This window comes from Trachypithecus francoisi, unplaced genomic scaffold (assembly GCF_009764315.1).
Source record: "Trachypithecus francoisi isolate TF-2019V2 unplaced genomic scaffold, Tfra_2.0 Lachesis_group11, whole genome shotgun sequence".
Classification (NCBI taxonomy): domain Eukaryota; kingdom Metazoa; phylum Chordata; class Mammalia; order Primates; family Cercopithecidae; genus Trachypithecus; species Trachypithecus francoisi.
In genome coordinates, this window is record NW_022681456.1 from 80,042,146 (window position 1) to 80,067,207 (window position 25,062).

The 25,062-nt window shown below is 45.1% G+C and overlaps 1 protein-coding gene across 2 annotated transcripts in view; it reads left to right on the forward strand.

The window, feature by feature from the left end:
- The window catches only part of CBX5 (chromobox 5), a 45,466-nt gene that overhangs the window by 11,310 nt on the left and 9,094 nt on the right, over positions 1–25,062 (forward strand). Inside the window, exons 1-3 of one of the 2 annotated variants that reach the window (XM_033221821.1) lie at positions 12,646–12,725; positions 14,536–14,714; positions 23,323–23,509. In XM_033221821.1, the coding sequence (XP_033077712.1) occupies positions 14,578–14,714; positions 23,323–23,509 (324 nt within the window). In that variant the 5' untranslated portion in view covers positions 12,646–12,725; positions 14,536–14,577. Of the gene's footprint in view, positions 1–12,645; positions 12,726–14,535; positions 14,715–23,322; positions 23,510–25,062 lie in introns of those variants that run through there. The other variant, XM_033221820.1, reaches the window with a different exon arrangement.

Here is a 25,062-nt window from a genome sequence, read left to right on the forward strand (position 1 = left end):
AAAAGATACTAATTGCCAATATTAGGAAATAAGGAATATCGCTACTGATCCTACAGATAAAAGTAATAAGGGGATATTTTGAAAAACGATATGGGCCGGGCGTGGTGGCTCGAGCCTGTAATCCCAGCACTTTGGGAGGCAGAGATGGGCGGATCAGGAGATCAGGAGATCGAGACCATCGTGGCTAACACGGTGAAACCCCATCTCTACTAAAAAAATACAAAAAAACTAGCTGGGCGAGGTGGCGGGCGCCTGTAGTCCCGGCTACTTGGGAGGCTGAGGCAGGAGAATGGCGTAAACCCGGGAGGCGGAGCTTGCAGTGAGCTGAGATCTGGCCACCGCACTCCAGAGCGAGACTCCGTCTCAAAAAAAAAAAGAAAAACGATATGAATACATTCAGTGTCTTAGTTGAAGTTAGAAACTTCCTTGAAGACAGACTACCAAAACTCACTTAAATACAGAACCTTGGGTGGGCATGGAGGTTTACACATGTAATCTCAACATTTTGGGAGGCCAAGAGGTCAAGACCAGCCTAGGAAACATAATGAGACCTCTCTACAGGAAAAAATAAGAAGAAAACGTCCGAACCTTAGTGGCCCTATCTCTGTTAAGGAAAAGGAATTTGTAGATAGAAATCATCCCACAAAGAAAACGCCAGGCACAGGCCAAGCGCAATGGCTCGTGCCTATAATCCCAGAACTTTGGGAGTCTGAGGCAGGTGGATCACGAGGTCAGGAGTTCAAGACCAGCCTGGCTAGCATGGTGAAGCCCCATCTCTACTAAAAATACAAAAATTAGCCAGGCATGGTGGTGTGCTCCTGAGTCTCAGCTACTCGGGAGGCTGAGGCAGGAGAATCGCTTGAACCCTGGAGGCGGAGGGTGCAGTGAGCTGAGATTGCACCACTGCACTCCAGCCTAGACGACAGAGCAAGACTGTCTCAAAAGAAAAAGAAAACTCTGAGCCCAGATGGCTTCACTGAAGAATTTTACCAAACTTTTTAGGAAGAAATACCAATTTTATACAAACTCTTCCAGAAAACAGAAGCAGGAACGCTTATCAAAACATCTATTTATTTATTTTGAGACGGAGCCTTGCTCTGTCACTCAGGCTGGAGTGCAGTGGTGCAATCTCGACTCATTGCAACTTCCGCCTCCTGGGGGGTTCAAGCAATTCTTCTGCCTCAGCCTCCTGAGTAGCTGGGACTACAGGCATGTGCCACCAAGAGACAGACTTTCACCAGCCAGGATGGTCTGTTTTTCCCGACCTCGTGACACGCTCACCTCAGCCTCCCAAAGTGCTGGGATTACAGGCGTGAGCCACCACACCTGGCCCAAAACAGTTACTTTTAACTTCATCTACTGTCAGACATTTAACTTCTATTTGCTTTATATTTTTCAGAGTATTTTCTTGTTTTTCCCACAACAGATGTTTAAGTAGGGCTAATAACTAACACCCATGAGAGTTAATGAAATTATCCAACTTGACCTTTTAGTGATCTAGTTGGGTTAAGACCCACATGTACTTACTCCTGTCCTATCTTTCCACTATTGGCAATTTACCTTTTACCTTTTCTTTCTTTCTTTTTTTTTTTTTTGAGACGGAGTCTCGGTCTGTCACCCAGGCTGAAGTACAGTGGCCGGATCTCAGCTCACTGCAAGCTCCGCCTCCCGGGTTTACACCATTCTCCTGCCTCAGCCTCCCGAGTAGCTGGGACTACAGGCACCTACCACCACGCCCGGCTAGTTTTTTGTATTTTTTTAGTAGAGACGGGGTTTCACCGTGTTAGCCAGGATAGTCTCGATCTCCTGACCTCGTGATCCGCCCATCTCGGCCTCCCAAAGTGCTGGGATTACAGGCTTGAGCCACCAAGCCCGGCCACCTTTTACCTTTTCTATAACTACCTTTGGAGGAGGTGGTAACTTGACCAAGGAGGAACTTCAAAAATCCTCGCCTTAAAATTGAAACCTGGAATAGACTGTGCTCATGCAATGCTTGACATTTTTTAGGCCCTCAATAAATATCCCATAATCAACCAATTTTAGAACAAGGATCAGAATTACTATATTAATCATGTTTTTGGCATAGGATTTGAATTGGGAATGTAGTTGGAAACTGGACAAAAAGGGAGTCAGAAAAATCTTATGTAACACATCAAAACACTCAATTGAAGAGCTGGGTGGTCTGAGATTACCCATTCCTTTAGCCATTTATCTGATGCCTTTCTTTGCATTTAACTATCAATATAGTTGAAGTGTAGAGCATACTTTTATGATATTGTGGCATAGTAACTCAACTTAAATGTCAATAGAGCTACTTGAAAAGACCTGCAAGGTTCGATAACTTCTGGTGTGGGTTTGTTTCTCCTGTCGTCACCCATTATGTATTTTTTTTTTTACAGCTTTTAAATTCCCACAGAGAGAAATTGGTCAGGATCATAATACATGGCTCAGGAGCAGCCAAGGATACCCTTTTTTTTTGTTGTTGTTGTTGTTTGTTTGAGATGAAGTCTAGCTCTGTCACCCAGGCTGGATTGCAATGGTGCAATCTCAGTTCACTGTAACCTCCGTCTCCCGAATTCAAGCGATTCTCCTGCCTCAGCCTCCTGAGTAGCTGGGATTACAGGTGCCCACCACCACGCCTGACTAATTTTTGTATTTTTAGTAGAGATGGGGTTTTGGCATGTTGGCCAGGCTGTTCTCGAACTCCTGGCTTCAAGTGATCCACCCGCCTCCCAAAGTGCTGGGATTATAGGTGTGAGCCACCATGCCCAGCCAAATGTCTTCTTCAAACTGATGCTAAGAAAACAAATTGTCAGCTGGACGCTGTGGCTCACGCCTGTAATCCCAGAACTTTGGGAGGCCGAGGTGGGTGGGTCATGAGGTCAGGAGATCGAGACCATCCTGGCTAACACTGTGAAACCCCGTCTCTACTAAAAATACAAAAAATTAGCCAGGCGTGGTGGCAGGCACCTGTAATCCCAGCTACTCAGGAGGCTGAGGCAGGAGAATGGCATGAACCCGGGACATGGAGCTTGCAGTGAGCCAAGATCGTGCCACTGCACTCAAGCCTGGGCGACAGAGCTAGACTCCATCTCAAAAAAAAAAAAAAAAATTGCCTGACTTAACACAGGCTCTTTGTAAAATGGATGATTTGGGCCGGGCGCGGTGGCTCAAGCCTGTAATCCAAGCACTTTGGGAGGCCGAGATAGGCGGATCACGAGGCCAGGAGATTGAGACCATCCTGGCTAACACGGTGAAACTCTGTCTCTACCAAAAAATACAGAAAAACTAGCTGGGCGAGGTGGTGGGCGCCTGTAGTCCCAGCTACTCAGGAGGCTGAGGCAGGAGAATGGCGTAAATTCGGGAGACAGAGCTTGCAGTGAGCTGAGATCTGCCACTGCACTCCAGCCTGGGTGACAGAGTGAGACTCCGTCTCAAAAAAAAAAAAAAAATGGATGATTTGTTGAAATGACCTGAAGAAGCCTTTGTAACCCTTAAGCTGTTGAGATCTAAAATATGCAAGCTAGATAATGCCATGGTAAGGACTGAGTCTTAATTTTATGACTAATATTTGGAAACTGCTTTATCACCATAATTTTATTTGGGAATGAGCATTTTCAGTTTTCTTTTAATCCTTCCATATTTTGTGAACATGATCTGCCAAAGTGGTATGTATAAATCTAAGATTCATGATAATCTACTCAAATGTTGCTCTTACCCATTTTCCTCAAGATTTATTTATGATGGTATTGCCAGGTTCTTTGTGAAAGGTGATGAGGTCTCCAAATTCATGTTTCATTACGCTTGAGAGGAGTGGATGTGAGATTAACACCCACCTGAGAGTGTGGTGCCTTGAGATGAGTTCAGTACATTTCCAAGGATAGAGTTGTTGGAAAACACCATCTGGAAGGCATTTTCCCATGGTGGTGCCAAATTCTGCTTTCTCATAAATCTTGAAACAATTGGATAGTTAACCTCTTGCCCAGTGGTGGGTTTAGGTGTACCCTAACTAAATTTAAAGAAAACTGATACTTTTTTTTTATAGGGCAACATCTTATTCTATAAAATAGAATGCATGTTTCTGAAAACTGGTAGTTGAGAGAGGAAATTCAGTAGATTTTAATGAGGGTGAAAAAAAGAAAATCCAGTATAAAATGATGAGATATCAAGCAAGAATTTTTGTGTTACTACTAAATACACCAGTTTACCAGACTGATACCTTCAAGCAATTCTGAAAATTGAGTCTTGTAACCGACATTCATTTATAATATGTTGGTAATCAGAGCTGGGGGGACATACAACCAAATGGAACTTACAGGGCAGCCTTTGTCGCCATTTAGAATGTGTATATATACAATTATTATTTTACATATTGGGGAGGTCTCCCTATGTTTGCTCATGCTGGTCTTGAACTCTGGGCCCAAGCTGTCCTCCTGCCTCAACCTCCCAAATTGTTGGGATTATAGATGTAAGCCATGGCACCCAGCCAAGTATATGTTTTTGTTTTTGTTTTTTTTTGAGACAAAATCTGGCTCTGTCGCCCAGGCTGGAGTGCCGTGGTGTGATCTTGGCTCACTGCAAGCTCTGCCTCCCGGGTTCATGCCATTCTCCTGCCTCAGCCTCCCAAATAGCCGGGACTACAGGTGCCTGCCACCATGCCTGGTTAATTTTTTTGTATTTTTAGTAGAGACAGGGTTTCACTGTGTTAGTCAGGATGGTCCTGATCTCCTGACCTCGTGATCCGTCTGCCTCGGCCTCCCAAAGTGCTGGGATTACAGGCGTGAGCCACCGCGCCCAGCCAAGTATACATTTTTTTTTGTTTTTGTTTTTTTTTGAGACAAAATCTGGCTCTGTCGCCCAGGCTGGAGTGCCGTGGTGTGATCTTGGCTCACTGCAAGCTCTGCCTCCCGGGTTCATGCCATTCTCCTGCCTCAGCCTCCCAAATAGCCGGGACTACAGGTGCCTGCCACCATGCCTGGTTAATTTTTTTGTATTTTTAGTAGAGACAGGGTTTCACTGTGTTAGTCAGGATGGTCCTGATCTCCTGACCTCGTGATCCGTCTGCCTCGGCCTCCCAAAGTGCTGGGATTACAGGCGTGAGCCACCGCGCCCAGCCAAGTATACATTTTTTTTTGTTTTTGTTTTTTGAGGCGAAGTCTGGCTCTGTCGCCCAGGCTGGAGTGCAGTGGCAGGATCTCAGCTCACTGCAACCTCTGCTTCCCAGGTTCCAGCAATTCTCCTGCCTCAGCCTCCCAAGTAGCTAGGATTACAGGTGCCCACCACCATGCCTGGCTAATTTTTGTATTTTTCGTAGAGATGTGGTTTTGCGATGTTGGCCAGGCTGGTCTCGAACTCTTAACCTCAGGTGATCTGCCTCCCAAAGTTCTGGGATTACAGGGTGAGCCACCACGCCCGGCTGTTTTTATCTAAAAGAACAAAAGGCTCTTTACTCCCATGATCACTGTAGCAGGAGTTTTCGCCTGATTTTTTTTTTTTTTTTTTTGAGATGGAATCTTGCTCTGTCACCCAGGCTGGAGTGCAGTGCATGATCTCAGTTCACTGCAAGCTTTGCCTCCTGGGTTCACGCCATTCTCCTGCCTCAGCCTCCCGAGTAGCTGGGACTACAGGCGTCCACCACCACGCCCCGGCTAATTTTTTGTATTTTTAGTAGAGGCGGCGTTTCACCGTTTTAGCCAGGATGGTCTCGATCTCCTGACCTCGTGATCCGCCTGCCTCTACCTCCCAAAGTGCTGGGATTACAGGATTGAGCCACCACGCCAGGCCTGATTTTTTTTTTTTTTTGAGACAAGAGTCTGCCTCTGTTGCCCAGGCTGGAGTACAGTGGCACCATCTCCACTCACTGCAGCCTCTGCCTCCCTGGTTCAAGCGCTTCTTCTGCCTAAGCCTCCTGAATAGCTGGGATTATAGGTGTGCACTGCCTTACCTGGCTAATTTTTGTATTTTTAGTAGAGATGGTGTTTCACCATGTTGGCCATGCTGGTCTTGAACTCCTGACGTCAAGTGATCTGCCTGCCTCAGCCTCCCAAAGCGCTGAGATTACAGCTATGAGCCGTTGTGCCCAGCCTCTTGGCCTGATTTTTAAAAGATCATGAACTAGAGCTGTGCTAGCCAATGGGAGAACATTTCTTCCCTCCATGCTCTCTTCTGTTAATAAAGTTTGTGTTGTCTGTATGTGGCTTGTTAATGATGGGGGTGTTAACGACCATAGTTAATCTTTCTTTTCAACTCTTTCCTAATCTAGTCTCTTAAACAGACATTTAAAAAGCTTTTAACTCCTCTTGAATTGGGTGCTCATGGGCTTTTGGTGGAGGTGGAGTGATAGTTATCAGCCCATTTAACAAAACCTGAGACAGCCAGGAAAGCTGTAATGTGAATCTCTATGCTATGTTTTTGTTAAAATGCCACATGGCTAATACTTTAGAAATCATAAATCCACTGCAAGAAAACATCTTTATAGAGGATATTTTAGTTTTATGCTGTTTGTGTTACATACCTAAGACCATCAGTACTTCAAGCTCCATAAAGAGCAAGGAACATAGAGCAGATTAAAATGTTTCTGTAAGTTTGGTTTGTTTTCATCTGTTTTATTTGTTGCAATAAGGCTATATATAGAGGATGCCTTGAAGACTGCTGTAGCTGACAATTTAATCTTCACCTAAGTCACTGTCTCCCTAAGGGCCTTAAGGAAAAGTGGGAATTTCGCAAGTCTGGGCCAACTGCAACCACTCATCAATGGCGTATTTAATTAATCCATGTGATAGGGAGCTTTGCATATGTACTCTCCTCTGCTCTTTAACCCTGGCTTACTTCCTCAAGGATTTTGCCTTGTTAGGGGGCTTATAGAATTTATGTTGAAACTCTAAAATGGAGAGCACATTGATTATGCATCTTGACATTTGGTTTGATTACCATGTTTAAATAATTCAGTGGGTAGTTCAGCGAGGTAGCTTACCAATTGGCTTTCTTTTTCTTTCTTTTTTTTTTTTTTGAGACGGAGTTTCACTCTTGTCTCCCAGGCTAGAGTGCAATGGCGCGATCTTGGCTTACAGAAACTCCACCTCCCAGGTTCAAGCGCTTCTCCTACCTCAGCCTCCCCAGTAGCTGGGATTACAGGCACCTGCCACCACACCTGGCTAATTTTTGTATTTTTAGTAGAGACGGGGTTTCGCCATGTTGGCCAGCCTGGTCTCAAACTCCCGACCTCAGGTGATCCACCCGTCTTGGCCTCCCAAAGTGCTAGGATTACAGGCGTGAGCCACTGCGCCCAGCTGGCTTTCATTCTTAATAAAAAGAAAGCTTAGTGAAAGATCTAGAATTATGTGTACTTTTGCTCATAAGTGGTGATTAAACTTAAATGGCTATAACAAGATGTAAGAAAAGCCACCGGAATTGGTATTGAGAAGTAGTGAGTGCTTTGTAGGGGTAAGGCAGGAGGATTGCTTCAGCCCAGGAGTTTGAGACCAGCTTGGGCAACACAGTGAGACTGCATCTCACCAAAAAAATAAAAAAATGTAGCCAGGCATGGTGGTGTGCCCCTGTGGTCTCAACTACTCAGGAGGTGAGAGGATTGCTTGAGCCCAGGAGTTTGAGGCTGCAATGAACTGTCCGCGTCACTGCACTACAGCCTGAACAACAGAACGAGACCCTGTCTCAAAAAAGAAATGACTGGAGGGATGAGAGTAGAGCCTGAACTGGACAAAGCAGACAGATACCAGGGACCCTGTGTAGGTTGTTCCAGGATTAAATGGTCAATGCCAAGGGCTAACCATTACCTCTTTTTTTTTTTTTTTTTTTTTTTTTTTTTTTTTTTTATTGAGACGGAGTCTCGTACTGTCGCCCAGGCTGGAGTACAGTGGTGCGATCTCGGCTCACTGCAAGCTCCACCTCCTAGGTTCATGCCATTCTCTTGCCTCAGCCTCTGGAGTAGCTGGGACTACAGGTTCCTGCCATCACAACCGGCTAATTTTTTGTATTTTTAGTAGAGACGGGGTTTCACCGTGTTAGCCAGGATGGTCTTGATCTCCTGACCTCATGATTCACCCGCCTCGGCCTCCCAAAGTGTTGGGATTACAGGCGTGAGACACTGTGCCCAGCCTTTTTTTTTTTTTTTTTTTGAGATGGAGTCTTGCCCTGTTGTCCAGGCTGGAGTGCAGTGGTGCCATCTCAGCTCACTGCAACCTCTGTCTCCCAGTTTAAGCGATTCTCCTGCCTCAGCCTTCTGAGTAGCTGGGATTACAGGTGCATAACTGCCTCAGCCTCCTGTGTAGCTGGGATTACACCACGCCTGACTAATTTTTGTGTGTCTTTAGTACAGATGGGGTTTCACCATATTGACCAGGCTGGTCTTGAACTCCTGACCTCATGATCCACCTGCCTCCGCCTCCCATAGTGCTGGGATTATAGGCAGGAGCCACTGTGTCCGGCCTACCTCTTGTTTTTCTGGGTTGCCTTAGCTTGCTTGTGATGCCCTCTCTGTAATTACTGGGGGCTGAATTTTTTGTTGTTGTTTTTGAGACGAAGTTTCGCCCTTGTTGCCCAGGCTGGAGTGCAATGGCTCAATCTTGGCTCACTGCAACCTCCACCTTCTGGGTTCAAGCGATTTTTCTGCCTCAACTTCCCGAGTAGCTGGGATTACAGGTGCCTGCCACAATGCCTGGCTAATTTTTGTATTTTTAGTAGAGACAGGGTTTCACCATGTTGGCCAGGTTGGTCTGGAACTCCTGACCTCAGGAGATCTGCCCGCCTCAGCCTCCCAAAGTGCTGGGATTACAGGCGTGAGCCACCGCACCCAGCCTCTTTTCTCATCTCTATGGGCCTTAGGTGCTGTAATCTATCTATAGTTACTGGGTAGCTTTACCAGATAGTTCCTATCTATATTTAAGAGAGAAGGCTGAGAGCAATTATTCCTGAAAGACTCTAGAAATTTGAGAAGTTGCTCACCCTTTCCTTTGGAGATTTCCACAAGGATAAGGTTGTGTTCAGAGGCTCATCTTCTTTTCCTCTGTCATCGTATTGGGATTCTACCTTAATCACTCCATCATCCTGCCAACCGTGTCTCATTTCTCATGCTAGAAAGCCCCCTCCCCCTAAGCTCAGTGTGAACCACCAGTCTTGATGCTTTATCTGGTCCAGGCTCTAGCCCTTAAATTGTTTGACTGGCTTTGTGTTTCATTTGACCCTAATACTCTGGGTCACACTGTCTAAAAGAGAATTATGTCCCCTCCGATGTCTGAGTGCATTTCTCATTTCTTACTGCTGTTCCTGAGCAGATCTGTAACTTCAAGGTTAAGATACGACACATTCCATCAGAAGTATGTCGTCATCCTTGCCAGCTTCTGATCTGTGACTGTCCAGGAGATTTACAAGACAATTGCATGCCATCCTTTAAAGAATATTATGGTTGGACTCTTGACTCCTGGCATCAGGCCTAATTTGATTTGTCAGTGGTTACAAAACCCATTTCCCAAAAAGAAAAGGACCTCAGCCCATGTGCCCTTTAGGCAGTTTTTAAGGGTGGAAAGGAGGGAATTGAACTCAATCTTTATTTCCTGATGTTTTGTGGGGAGGAGTGGACACCAGAATATTTTTGTCTCTTTCCTCTTTAAATTCACTTTTCTTTCTCTGAAAGATTTCACCAAAATGTTAGTATTGCTGTCATTCTTTCCTGTTCCTTATTCCTTCACAGAGTTACTATTAGTCTTTTCATTCTGCCATCTTTAAAGTTTGTCTGAGTTTCAAGGAATAAGTATTTTGCCCTTGAGAGAGAACATACCTACCCTGTTCTCCGAAGGTTTATTCGTTTTCTAGTGCCTAGTTAACAAAGACACTGTTCCTCATTTTCTTTTTTTTTTTTTTTTTTTTTTTTTTTTTTGAGGCGGAGTCTCGCTCTGTCGCCCAGGCTGGAGTGCAGTGGCCGGATCTCAGCTCACTGCAAGCTCCGCCTCCCGGGTTTACGCCATTCTCCTGCCTCAGCCTCCCGAGTAGCTGGGACTACAGGCGCCCGCCACCTCGCCCGGCTAGTTTTTGTATTTTTAGTAGAGACGGGGTTTCACTGTATTAGCCAGGAGGGTCTCGATCTCCTGACCTCATGATCCGCCCGTCTCGGCCTCCCAAAGTGCTGGGATTACAGGCTTGAGCCACCGCGCCCGGCCCTGTTCCTCATTTTCTTGCTATCTACTAATGTGTTCAGCTGCAGGAGTTACTGCATGTGATTTGGTTTACTAGCTTAGGAATTTGGAAGGTCACATATTTTCTTCTGCTGTTGTATTCAGCCCTGACATATTTTTACAGAAGGTTCTCTTTGGGGGACTTAATAGATCTTTGGTTTCAACATAAACTCACTTTTTCCCTAGGAGGTAGGTAGGGCGGGTAGTACAGATTTATTTAGCCTGTTTAAATGATGCCGGGATTAGATGGAAAATTTATTTACTCAAGATCACACATGGCAAGTTAATCAGAGCCAGGATCCTGTTTCAATGTTTGGTATTGTTTTCATATCCCTTAATTATGAAAAGTTTAAAACAAAAGGTAAGAAGAGTTGAAAAATGCAGTTTTTAATCGGAGGTTTGCTGATGATCCATTCCAATTTGAGGAAATCTTTTGTAATTAAAAAATTTCTGGACGGGTGTGGTGGCTCATGCCTGTAATCCCAGCACTTTGGGAGGCCGAGGCGGGTGGATCACGAGATCAGGAAATCAAGACCATCCTGGCCAATGTGATGAAACCCCATCTCTACTAAAAATAACAAAAATTAGCTGGGCATGGTGGCACATGCCTGTAATCCCAGCTACTTGGGAGGCTGAGGCAAGAGAATCCCTTGAACCAGGGAGCTGGAGGTTGCAGTGAGCCGAGATCACGCCACAGCACTCTAGCCTGGTGACAGAGCGAGACTCCGTCTCAAAAAAAAAAAAAAGAAAAAAAAGTTCTCCTTTGGTCTTACACCCTATGGTTTCTTCTGTTTGACAGCCAAAATAGTCACCATTCTATGCTTCTTCTCAACTGCGTTCTTTCTTATTTATTTATTTATTTTTTTGAGACAGAGGTTCGCTCTTGTTGCCCAGGCTGGAGTGCAGTTGCGCAATCTCGGCTCACTGCAACCTCTGCCTCCCAGGTTCAAACGCTTCTCCTGCCTTAGCCTCCCCAGTAGCTGTGATTACAGGCATGTGCTACTATGCCTGGCCAATTTTTGTATTTTTAGTAGAGATGGGGTTTCACCATGTTGGTCAGGCTGGTCTCCAACTCCTGACCTCCGGTAATCCATCCGCTTCGGCTTCCCAAAGTGCTGGGATTACAGGTGTGGGCCACCGTGCTTGGCTCAACTGAGTCCTTTGCTTTTGATTGTCCCTTTTTCTTACTGTCCTATGGCAGCCACTTCTGGCTTTAAAGTTCCCATATCTATAAAGCAGAGTAGTTTTGAAGCTCTCAAAAATGTTCTTTAGAGCCAGAAGAATGGAAAACTTAATAGTATTTCAAGTCTCTGTATGTCTTTTTTATTTATCCCAGTACTCCTTTTCTCAAGTATTGGGACATACTGATACAGAGAGTTGTACATTAATAATGTATCAGGTGATGAATAATTATTTAAAAATCTGTTTCATAACATTATAGAACAACCTAGAACTGGTTTTAATTTATCAACCATTAGGTTGTGGCAGAACCGCTCTCTTCTTTTTTTTTAAACTTCTTAGGAATTTTTTTCCACCTAAATTTATTTTATTTTATTTTTTTGAGACAGTCTCACTCTTGTCGCCCAGGCTGGAGTGCAGTGGCGCGATCTTGGCTCACTGCAACCTCCGCGTCCCAGGTTCAAGCGATTCTCCTCCCTCAGCCCCCTGAGTAGCTGGGACTATATGCGCCTGCCGCCGTGCCTGGTTAATGTTTTTGTATTTGTAGTAGAGACGGGGTTTCACCATGTTGGTCGGGCTAGTCTCGAACACCTGACCTCAAATGATTGCCCTGCCCCGGCCTCCCAAAGTTCTGGGATTGCAGGCATGAGCCACTGTGCCCGGCCCTCCACCTGTAATTTTAGTTAAAAGTTTTTTTTTTTTTTTTTTTGGTTGGTGTTTTGGTAGTGCTTCATGTCTTTGGATTTTGTCTCTAGTAATCACCCCAAAGAAGGAAAGTTATACAGTGTCTTTAAAATACTTCCCTTCCCCTGTTTCCTGTTATTTTTCCCCTCAAGCAATTTTAATTAACTTCTGTGACAGATGGTAAAATGGGGTTGCCCGAAGTGCTCTGGTGGGCTGTATTAAGTGATGGGTGGTTTGTACTGATCGTGTTGTAGAAGGATCGAGCCTTTCCCCTCCCCCCTTCAGTTGAGCTGTAATCTTGTTAGGTGATCTTAAAATGCTATTGATTAATTTACAGTGCTGTTAGAGGAATAAGCATAAATACTGGATTTAAAACCTAAGAAGTAATTCCCTTGAGCTCTGAATGCCTTAGCCTTGAGGCCAAGAGAGGTACCTTCCAACTTCTCCACCCAGTCTTCACTGAAAAGGAAAGTTAAGCCTTTTAACTTTTCCATTTGCTTCTCCCCCTTAGTGTAGTACTGCTGCCAGTTGCTATGGCAACGGACTGGGACAGCTGCGCAGTGGCGCCCAGGCAGCTGGGTGGGGGCGGGGGAGCTGCCAGCCCGCCAAGACCCAGACCTGGGAGGGAGGCCCCTCCTGTTAGCCCAGAGGGAAAGAAAGAACTGGGGCGATCCGGTAGGTAAAGGAGGGAACCCCCATTCATTTTCTACCTTTGGGGCTTCTCTTCTGCATGAAGGTATAAAGGGAGATTTTTCTTTTCTCTCCCTCAAAATGAAGAACACATGTAAATCCTTGTTTTTCCTGGTGAGGCAGGGGAGGCCATAGCCACAATGCTTAACTGCATGCATCTAACATGGGGCTGGTTTTAACCCCAGCGCTCTGACCTAAACTGCTCAGCTCCCGGAAATTCCAAGGTGAGTGGGGGTGGGGGTGGGGTACTCCCCCTGGAATATGACATTTCCTGTCTCTGGTGAGGTTGGAGGCTGTTTCATTTTAAATAAACCACATAAAATATTTTCTTGAAGCTTAGGACTCTTCTAAATTCTTGGAAAAATTATTTTCACCCCCCCGCACTTACATTTTCCTACTACCTCTTCCAAATAGAGTATTTTAATAAAAACTTAGTCTTATAGGGCAGTAATGGGTATAGGCAGTATTTTAGGTGGGCAGACCTATTGCTAATAAGTTCTGGGGATATGGTTTCCAACTATATATTCTTGTAATAATTTTTAAAATTTTGCTAATTTGAAGTGAATTGATAATTGCCACTTTTTATGTGACTTGAACATCATTCTGAGATTAGTAGTGGGCCATCCCTGACCCAGTGGTTTTCTGGTCAGGGTGGAAATATTTACAGGGTGCTGATAAACATCTTTAAAGATTACAGGAAAACAATAATGGAGTTCAGCTAAGAAAACAATTTCTGCTACTCTGTAATCCAGACTGTAGGCGCCACTTAGCATGGTTAAGGAAGAATTCTTAAAAATGATTGTGGAACAACAACATGGGAATTTTTTAAACTAGATTCTCTGTTGAGTACCCCCTGGTGTGCATATTTCTGAGCTTAACTCAATTTCCATTTGTGTTTCCTTGCTTCAGCTTTCCTTGGGCCTATGAATGGTTCCTCTGTATTTTGAGGAGGCTTCATGTTGATGCTGAGTCTGGGGCCAGACTTCTTTTTCCTCCTCCTCTTCCTTTGGCCCTGAGTCAACTTCAGTTAAGAGGAGAGGTACCTTCTTAACTATTTGGATTAGTTACATCTTGGGAATTACTGAACAATCTAGTGACTAATTTTGAATTTTAGGACTGAAAATTTTTTTCTCCTTTCTGCCTCCCTCCCATCCCCAAATTAGCTTTCTAAAAAGGAAGCTTAGTGTGTTTGAGATGTCAGCCTTACTTTTGTGAGCTGATGGATACTCTGAAGGGACAAGCTCAATTTGTTTAAGGGAAATGTACCAAGTCACTGAAAATGTGGTGAAAGATGCCCGAGCAAGCCTTTTTTGTGCTGTTAAAAGATTGGGCAAGATGCTCAGAGCACACAAAACTCATATTTTAGTGGCTTTTCTTTTTTCATTTTTATAAAGACCCTTATTCACCTTGGAGAAAAAGGTTTTAATTTTATCTTGGTTCATTTAACTGAAGATTTTGCACATTTGTGTTTGAGTTTCTGGCTTGTAAATAGCTATAAACATAGCCAGGAATAACATACCACACTACTTGTCTTTTGGAATCTGGAATAGAAGAGTTAGACAGTTGTGCCTTCTAATAATTTTGGTCTCTTTAGCCGAAGAGAAGGTTGTAGCTGAGGAAGTGAAGACTGATTCATTTTTAAATTAAATTCTTAGGACTCATTTGTAGAATGATTTGAGACTCAAGAGCAGGGCACATGGCAACTTGGTGTTATCCCCTTTTCATCCCATCAAGAAGAGACAAAGTTTTTAACTCTTCACATGGATTCTAACCATTTTGTCCTTTGCCTTTACAGGGACCCGGTGGCCTTAGTCTTTCAGGTGGAACGGTGTGCAACATGGGAAAGAAAACCAAGCGGACAGCTGACAGTTCTTCTTCAGAGGATGAGGAGGAGTACGTTGTGGAGAAGGTGCTAGACAGGCGTGTAGTTAAGGGACAAGTGGAATATCTACTGAAGTGGAAAGGCTTTTCTGAGTAAGTTCCTTTTTTTCCCCAGGCTTTGGTACTCTGTAGAGATAGATACCTTTGGTTTATTTCCTTAGGAATCACGAGCATCTTTGTCTTTTTCTTCTCCCTTCCGCACTCTTCCTAAGAGTTAGAAGACACAGCAGTAAACAAAACAAAATCTCCCCGCTTGTGGAGCTTATGTGCTAATGATACTGCTTTTGAAAGGCAGTATAATGAATTGGTTAGGAGCACAGACTAGGGAGTCAGATTGCCTGGATCTAGATTCTAACTCCATCACTTATGATACAAACTGGATAGCCTTGGCTAATTTCCTTAATCATTTTATCTCCTCAGTGAAATAAGGATAAACAGTAGTGCTTATAAGGCCAGGCGTGGTGGCTTGTACTCTAATCTCAGCACTTTGGGAGGCTGAGGCAGGCGGATCACCTGAGGTCAGGAGTTTGAGACCCGCCTGGCCAACATGGTGAAACCCCATCTACTAAAAATTAAAAAATTAGCTACTGGGGAGGTTGAGGTAGGAGAATCGCTTGAACTCAGGAGGCAGAGGTTGCAGTGAGCCAGGATTGCGCCACTGCACTCCAGCCTGGGTGACTGTGTTTTTAGTAGAGGCAGGGTTTTGCCATGTTGCTCAGGCTGGTCTGGAACTTCCAGGCTCAAGTGAGCCACCTGCCTTGGCCTCCCAAAGTGCTGGGATTACAGGTGTGAGCCACCATGCCCGGCTGTGAAATTAATTTTAATAATATTTTATTTAACCTAGTATATGAAAAATACTATTTCAGCGTTAATCAGTACAAAAGTTATTAATGAAATTTTTTGTGTGTGTGTGCTAAAACTTGAAAATCTGGGATATATTTTACACTTTATAGTACATCTCCATTCAAACTAGCTGCATTTCAAATAGGCAGATGTGGCTAGTGGTTACCATATTGGATGGCACAGCTCTGCAGTATAGGACCTAAATACACTGAAAGATACAGTGGTTTACCAATACTTTTGGATAAAGGCTATGTGTCAAGAACCTTTGAAACATACAGGAGGTTATTTCATTACATGATCAAAGTTTCTCATCTGGAGAATTACTGGCGTTGTAGGTGGGATCATTCACGCATTTTGCAGGATGCTTAGCATCTCTAGCACCCAGAGTGCAAGTATGGGTAGCACAACAATCAGAAGATGCCCTCTTTCTAGAAAGGAGTGGTATCACAGCTTCCACCAGTGATGAGAACTGTTGAGTTTGAGAGACCTCTAGAGCACTAACAGATAGGAACTAAAGTAACACCTGAAGATTTTGAAGATATTTATTGGGCCCATTTAATCACCACTGGAAATATTTGGGGTGTTTGAAAGATACTTGAAACTCTTTCTCTGTCATTGAGCTACTGGTACCGTACCATAGATGAAAGGGGGAAAGATAAGGTTTGGGGTAGACAAATTAAACATTGGTCCTTTTTCAGAAATGCCCTGGATTTCATGAAAGACTGGAACAAATCAGCATTGTCTATAACTGAATGCCTACTTTGTGCTAGACAGTGATCAGATTCTACCTCTCGTGCTTCTTTTGATTCTCATAAAAGCATTTAGAGTCCAGGTGTGGTGGTGTGTACCTGTAGTCCCAGCTACTAGGGAGGCTGAAGTGGGAGGATTGCTTGAGTCCAGGAGTTCTGGGCTATAGTGCACTAAACGGATCAGGTGTCTGCATTAAGTTTGGCATCAATGGCCGGGCGCGGTGGCTCAAGCCTGTAATCCCAGCACTTTGGGAGGCCGAGACGAGCGGATCACGAGGTCAGGAGTTCGAGACCATCCTGGCTAACACGGTGAAACCCCGTCTCTACTAAAAAAAAATACAAAAAAAAAAAAGCTAGCTGGGCAAGGTGGCTGGCGCCTGTAGTCCCAGCTACTCGGGAGGCTGAGGCAGGAGAATGGCATAAACCCGGGAGGCGGAGCTTGCAGTGAGCTGAGATCTGGCCACTGCACTCCAGCCTGGGCGACAGAGCGAGACTCCGTCTCAAAAAAAAAAAAGTTTGGCATCAATATAGTGACCTCCCAGGAGTGAGGGACCACCAGGTTGCCTAAGGAGGAGTGAACCAGAGCAGGTCAGAACTCCTGTTCTGAGCATTAGTGAGATTAGGCCTATGAATAGCCACTGCACTCCCGTCTGGTTAACATAGCAAGACCCTGCCTCTTCAAAAACTTTAATTTTTTTTAATTTAAATTTTTACATATTTTTATCTTTACAATAGAGACAGGGTCTCACTGTGTTACCCAGGCTGGTCTCGCACTCTTGGGTTCAACCAGTCTGCCTGCCTTGGCCTGGGATTATAGGTGTGGATCACTGTCCCTGGCCAACCCAGGCTCTTTTTAAATCATACTATGTTGTCTTTTGGGTGGAAACCGAAGTAGAAGCAGCAGTGCCAAAGTGTTAGAAAAAGGGATAATCCCCTTATAGGACTGGCTTTCCTAGCTTTCAATAGACTCCTCCCAACCCCCAAGTCTATTTGGCTTGTGTTACAGTGTTGGTACACCTTTCAATATTGGTATGTTAATTTCCTCTGGAATGGTAAACTATGTGGTATGTGGGTTTGGGGGAAAGTTACTGTGTGAGGAATTTTTTTTCTTGACTTTTTTTTTTTTTTGAGATGGAGTCTCGCTCTGTCACCCAGGCTGAAGTGCAGTGGCGCGATCTCAGCCCACTGCAAGCTCCGCCGCCTCCCAGGTTCATGCCGCCCCAGCCTCCCTAGAAGCTGGGACTATAGGCGCCCACCACTAGGCCCAGCTAATTTTTTTGTATTTTTAGTAGAGACGGGGTTTCACCGTGTTCGCAAGGATGGTTTCGATCTCCTGACCTCGTGATCTGCCTGCCTCGGCCTCCCAAAGTGCTGGGATTACAGGCGTGAGCCACCGCGCCTAGCCAACTTTTTTTTTTTTGAGACAAGAGTTTCGCTCTTATTGCCCAGGCTAGAGTGCAATGGCGTGATCTCGGCTCCCTGTAACCTCCCTCTCCCGGGTTCAAACAATTCTCCTGCCTCAGCCTCCCGATTAGATGGGATTACAGGTGCCTGCCACCACGCCCATCTAATTTTTGTATTTTTAGTAGAGATGGGGTTTCACCGTGTTGGCCAGGCTGGTCTCGAACTCCTGACCTCAGGTGATCTACCTGCTTCCACCTCCCAAAGTGCTGGGATTAGAGACGTGAGCCACCCTGCCCGGCTGAGGAATTTTTTTTTCTGCTGAGAGGGGATATAAAGGAGAAGCTTTCCCATATTAGCTCAAATGATTTAGAAATAAATTTTGTCTCAATATTGTGTTCCTTTTGTAGAAATTTGTTTAGGTCGAGAGTAAATAGCTCAGATTTTTCCATCTTTCTGCTTTCTACTTGAGTCAGGTTATTATGGCATGTGTTCAAATCATTCCCATCTGAAGAAACCTTATTATTATTATTTTTTTTGGAATGGAGTTTCACTCTTGTTGCCCAGGCTGGAGTGCAATGGCTCGAACTCAGCTCACCACAACCTCCTGCCTCCTGGGTTCAAACGATTCTCCCGCCTCAACCTCCTGAGTAGCTGAGATTATAGGAAGGCGCCACTATGCCTGGCTCATTTAGTATTTTTAGAAGAGATGGGGTTTCACCAATTTGGTCAGTCTGGTCTCAAACTCCCGACCTCAGATGATCTGCCTGAATCGACCTTCCAAAGTGCTGGGATTATAGGCGTGAGCCACCGCGCCCAGCAAGAAACCTTATTTAAAATAAACAAAGGCCAGGCGCAGTGGCTCACGCCTGTAATCCCAGCACTTTGGGAGGCCAAGACAGGCAGATCAGTTGAGGTCAGGAGTTCGAGACCAGCCTGGTCAACATGAGGAAGCCCCATGTTGGGTGAAATTAGCTGGATGTGGTGGTGGGTACCTGTAATCCCAGCTACCCGGGATGTTGGGGCAGGAGAATCACTTGAACCCAGGAGGCGGAGGTTGCAGTGAGGCGAGATTGCGCCATTGCATTCCAGCCTGGGCGACAAGAAAACTCCATCTCAAATAAAAAATAGGCCGGGCACCGTGGCTCATGCCTGTAATCCCAGCACTTTGGGAGGTCGAGGCGGGCGGATCACGAGGTCAGGAAATCAAGACTATCTTGGATAACATGGTGAAACCTCGTCGCTACTAAAAATACAAAAAAATTAGCCGGCCATGGTGGCGGGCTCCTGTAAGCCCCAGCTACTCTGGAGGCTAAGGTAGGAGAATGGTGTGAACCTGGGAGGCGGAGCTTGCAGTGAGCCGAGATCGCACCACCGCACTCCAACCTGGGCGACAGAGCCAGACCCCATCTCAGAAAAAAAAAAAAAGAAAAAACATAATAAAAAATAATAAATAAATAAAACCAACAAATAAAATACCCAAGATGGGCTGGGTGTGGTAGCTCACTCCTGTAACACCAGCACTTTGGGAGGCCAAGGCAGGAAGACCACTTGAGCCCAGGAGTTTGAGATCAGCCTAGGCAACATAGTGAGACCCCATCTCTACCCGCCCAAAAAAAAGTAGCTGGGCGTGGTGGTGCACTGCTGTAGTCCCAGCTACTTGGAATTCTGAGGCAGGAGGATCACTTGAGCCTGGGAGGTCAAGGCTGCAGTGAGTCGTGCTCATGCCACTGCATTCCAGACTGGGTGACAGGGTGGAGACATTGTCTCAAAAAAAAAGAAAATCTAAAAAAATATGAGTAACAGTTATTTAAGATTATAAAAGGGCAGTGCATAATTTATTATTATTAATTTTTGAAACAGGGTATTGCTCTGTCACCCAGGCTGGAGTGCAGTGGCGCGATCTTGGCTCGCTGCAAGCCCTGCCTCCCGGGTTCACGCCATTCTCTCACCTCAGCCTCCTAAGTAGCTGGGACTGCAGGTGCCCGCCACCACGCCCAGCTAATTTTTTGTATTTTCAGTAGAGATGGGGTTTCACCGTGTTAGCCAGGATGGTCTCGATATCCTGACCTCTTGATCTGCCTGCCTCGGCCTCCCAAAGTGCTGGGATTACAGGCATGAGACACCGTGCCTCGCCGCATAATTTATTATTTATTAAGTTGTCCTTTCCAGGAGTTGCACAGGTGACTGTATGTGTGAAATCATGCTGTTTTTGCCACTTTGAAACTAGAATTCAAATTTGGGTTTTTATTTTTAAGAATTATTTATTTTTCTTTTTTTTTTTTTTTTTGAGACGGAGTCTCGCTCTGTCGCCCAGGCTGGAGTGCAGTGGCCAGATCTCAGCTCACTGCAAGCTCCGCCTCCCGGGCTTACACCATTCTCCTGCCTCAGCCTCCCAAGTATCGCCACCTCGCCCGGCTAGTTTTTTTTGTATTTTTTAGTAGAGATGGGGTTTCACTGTGTTAGCCAGGATGGTCTCGATCTCCTGACCCCGTGATCCGCCCGTCTCGGCCTCCCAAAGTGCTGGGATTACAGGCTTGAGCCACCGCGCCCGGCCTTATTTTTTATTTTTCATTTGTTTTTTTTTTTTTTGAGATGAAGTCTCACTCTGTCGCCTAGGCTTGAGTGCAGTGTCGCGATCTCGGCTCACTACAGCCTCTGTCTCCTGGGTTCCAGCAGTTCTCCTGCCTGGCCTCCTGAGTAGCTGAGACTACAGGCGCGGGCCACCATGTCTGGCTAATTTTTTATATTTTTAGTATAGACGGGGTTTCACCATGTTAGCCAGGATGGTCTCCATCTCCTGATCTCGTGATCTGCTCTCCTTGGTCTCCCAAAGTGCTGGGATTTATAGTATGAGCCACCTCGCCTGGCCTATTTTTTATTTTTTGAGATGGAGTCTTGCTCTGTCGCCCAGGATGGTGTGCAGTGGCATGATCTCAGTTCACTGCAGCCTCCTCCTCCTGGGTTTAAGTGATTCTCCCGCCTCAGCCTTCTGAATAGCTGGGACTACAGGTGTGCACCACCAGTCCTGGCTAATTTTTGTATTTTTAGTAGAGATAGGGTTTCATCATGTTGGCCAGGCTGTTCTCAAACTCCTGACTGCAGGTGATCTGCCCACATTGGCCTCCCAAAGTGCTGGGATTACAGGCGTGAGCCACCATGCCTAGCCAGCAAATTTTTTTTTTTGTTTTTGAAAGGAAGTCTTGCTCTGTCACCCAGACTGGAGTGCAGTGGTGCAATCTCGGCTCACTGCAACCTGCAACCTCCACCTCCCAGGTTCAAGCGATTCTCCTGCCTCAGCCTCCCAGGTAGCTGGGATTACAGGTGTGCACCACAACACCCAGATAATTGTTTGGTTTTTGTTTTGTTTTGTTTTGTGATGGAGTCTCATATGTCACCCAGGCTGGAGTGCAGTGGCCTGATCTTGGCTCACTACAACCTCTACCTCCTGAGTTCAGGTGATTCTCCTGCCTTAGCCTCCTGAGTAACTGGGACTACAGGCGTGTGCGTGTGCCACCACGCCTGGTTAATTTTTGTAGTTTTTGTAGAGATGGGGTTTCACCCTGTTAGCCAGGATGGTCTTGAACTCCCAACCTTGTTATCCGCACGCCTCAGCCTCCCAAAGTGCTGAGATTACAGGCGTGAGCCATCGCGCCCAGCCATGATTTTGGCAGTTTTAGTAGAGACAGGGTTTCACCACGTTGGCCATGCTGGTCTGGAACTCCTGACCTCAGGTGATCCACCCCCTTCAGCCTCCCAAAGTACTGGGATTACATGCATGAGCCACCGTGCCTGGCTGAAATTTGGGTTTTTAAACAGCTTTATCGAGGTATAAACGCCATAAAATTCACCCATTGAAATTGTACAATTCAGGCTGGATGCGGTGGCCACTCAAATTCCAGCACTTTGAGTGGCCGAAGCAGGCGGATCACTTGAGGTCAGGAGTTCGAAACCAGCCTGGTCAACGTGGTGAAACCCCGTCTCTACTAAAAATACAAAAATTGGTGGCTGCACGCCTGTAATCCCAGTTACCGGGGAGGCTGAGACCAGAGAATCACTCGAACCTGGAGGTTGCAGTGAGCCGATATCACGCCACTGCACTCCAGCCTGCAAGACAGAGTGAGACTCCCATCTTAAAAAAAAAAAAAAAAAATTGTACAAATTCAGTGATTTTCTTTTTTGTTTGTGTTTTTTTTGAGACAGTATCTTACTCTGTTACCCAGATGGGAGTGCAGTGGTACTGTCACGGTTCACTGCAGCCTCAGCCTTCTGGGCTCAAGGGATCCTCTCATTTCAGCCTCCCAAGTAGCTGGGACTACAGGTGCAAGCCACTATGCCTGAGTAATTGTTAAAGTTTCTGTGGAGACAGAGTCTTGCTATGTTGCTTAGGCTGGTCTTGATTGAACTGGTGGGCTCAAGTGATCTCCTCACCTTGGCCTCCCAAAGTGCTGAGATTACAGGCGTGAGCCACTGCGCCCAGCCCAATTAAGTGATTTTTTTTTTGTGTGTGTGATAGAGTCTCACTCTGTTGCCCAGACTGGAATGCAGTGGCTTAATCTTGGCTCACTACAACCTCAGCCTCCCAGATTCAAGCAGTTCTCATGCCCTAGCCTCCTGAGTAGCTGGGACTGCAGGTGTGCACCACCAAGCCCAGCTAATTTTTGTATTTTTAGTGGAGACAGGGTTTTGCAATATTGACCAGGCTGGTCTTGAACTCCTGAGTGCCTCCCAAAGTGTCGGGATACAGGCGTTAGCCACTGTGCCTGGCTCCAATTAAATGATTTGTAGTAAATTTACAGAGCTATGCAACCACAACTGTGATCCAGGTGTAGAACATTTTCATGTCCCCCAAAATTAATTCTCTTGATTCCCGTTTGTAGTTAATTACAACTCCCTCAGCCCCAGGCAATCACTGATCTGCCTTTTTTTTTTTTTTGGAGACAGAGTATGACTTTTTCCCCCAGGCTGGAGTGTAGTGGCGCAATCTCAGCTCACTGCAACCTCCCCTTCCTGGGCTCAAGTGATTCTCCTGCCTCAGCCTCCCAAGTAGCTAGGACTACAGGTGTGTACCACCATACCAAGCTATTTTTTGTATTTTTAGTAGAGGCACGGTTTCACTGTGTTGGCCAGGCTGGTCTCAAACTCCTGACCTCAAGTGATCTGCCTGCCTTGGTTTCCCAGAGTGCTGGGATTACAGGTGTGAGCCACTGTGCCTGGCTAATCTGCTTTCTGTCTCTATAACTTTGTCTTTCTCAGACATTTCATATAAATGGAATTAGATAGTATGTAGTATCTTGTGTCTTATTTATTTCACTTAGTATAATGTTTTTGGGTTTCTTCCAAGTTGTAGCATGTTTTAGTATTTTGTTTATTTTTGTTGAATAATATTCCTTTGTATGGATAGACCATATTTTGTTTTTCCATGTCACTATCCATTGATGAACATTTGAATTTGTTTTCTGTTTTTGACTATTAACATGCTGCTGTAAACAATTGTAAATAAGTCTTTGTGTGGGCCTTTTCTTTTTTTTTTTTTTGATTTTTCCTGGGTGGAAATCTAGGATCAAATTTGTTATCTTCTTTAAAGCGTAGGGTTTCTCTGTGCTTTTTGTCTGAATGTCCTCTTTGAAATAAGGCAATGGATATTTTTCCTCATTCTTTACTCCCCCTCCCCATTTTTTTTTATTTTTCCCATTTTTCTTACCCAGGGAGCACAATACTTGGGAACCTGAGAAAAACTTGGATTGCCCTGAGCTAATTTCCGAATTTATGAAAAAGTATAAGAAGATGAAGGAGGGTGAAAATAATAAACCCAGGGAGAAGTCAGAAAGTAACAAGAGGAAATCGAATTTCTCAAACAGTGCCGATGATATCAAATCCAAAAAAAAGAGAGAGGTAAGCTTCCTTTCCCTTTTTCCCCACAAACTATTCTTTTGCCACCAAAATAATAATACATAGAAGTATCATATTTTAATATGGTTGTTTCTATTGTAAGGATGGACCTATGAGGTAAATTGTTGAACAAAAGAGCTTCCAGGGAGGTATGTTGATTACAGCTCCCTCTCCTGGCTAAGTGAGAAATGTAATTTGTGGCCACTGAATTGTATTAAGGTGGCAAAATTAAATCTTTGTAAACTGTTAAATCACTCCTCTGCCTTCTCTATAAGTAGAGGACTTAGTTATCTTAGAGAAAGAGGATCATTGGTGAATTTTTTAAGAATAGAAAGGGACTTTGAAATGTTTTGTTTTGAGACAGAGTCTTGCTCTGTTGCCCAGGCTGGAGTGCAGTGACTCGATCTCAGCTCACTGCAATCTCCACCTCCTGGCTTCAAATGAATCTCCTGCCTCAGTAGTAACTGGGATTATAGGTGCACGCCACCACGCCCGGCTGATTTTTGTATTTTTAGTAGAGACGGGGTTTCACCATGTTAGTCAGGCTGGTTTTGAACTCCTGACCTCGTGATCTGCCTGCCTCGGGCTCCCAAAGTGTTGAGATTACAGACATGAGCCACCATGCCTGGCCGGGGCTTTGAAATGTTTGCCATGTCTCTTCCTTTTTTCTTTTTTCTTTTTTCTTTTTTTTTTTGGAGACAGAGTTTCTCTCTGTCACCCAGGCTAGAGTGCAATAGTGTGATCTTGGCTCACTGGAACCTCCACCTCCTGGGTTCAAGTGTTTCTCCTGCCTCAGCCTCCCAAGTAGGTGAGATTACAGGCACACACCACCATGCCTGGTTAATTTTTTGTATCTTTAGTAGAGACAGGGTTTCACCATGTTGGCTGGGCTCGTCTCAAACCCCTGACCTTGTGATCTGCCCGCCTTGGCCTGCCAAAGTGCTGGGATTATAGGCATGAGCCACTGCGCCTGGCCCTTTTTTTTTGTTCCAGTGATAGCATTTGCTTTCAATTGTTGATAATCTTTTTTTGCAGTGAAAATCATATAATATACAATTAAATATTTTATTTATTTTTATTTATTTATTTTTTTTGAGACAGAGTCTTGCTCTGTCACCCAGGCTGGAGTGCAGGGGCATGATCTTAGCTTACTGCAACCTTCAATTCACCTCCTGGGTTCAAGCGATTCTCCTGTCTCAGCCTCCTGAGTAGTTGGAATTACAGGCATGTGCCACCACAGCCAGCTAATTTTTGTATTTGTATTTTTATTATTTATTTATTTATTTTTTTTGAGATGGAGTTTCACTCTTGTTGCCCAGGCTGGAGTTCAATGGCATGATCTTGGCTCACTGCATGCTCCGTCTCCTGGGTTCAAGTGATTCTCCTACCTCAGCCTTCCAGAGTAGCTGGTATTACAGACATGCACCAACATGCCCAGCTAGTTTTGTATTTTTAGTAGAGAGGGTGTTTCTCCACGTTGGTCAGGCTGGTCTTGAACTCTGGAACTCAGGTGATCCGCCTGCCTTGGCCTCCCAAAGTGCTGGGATTACAGGTGT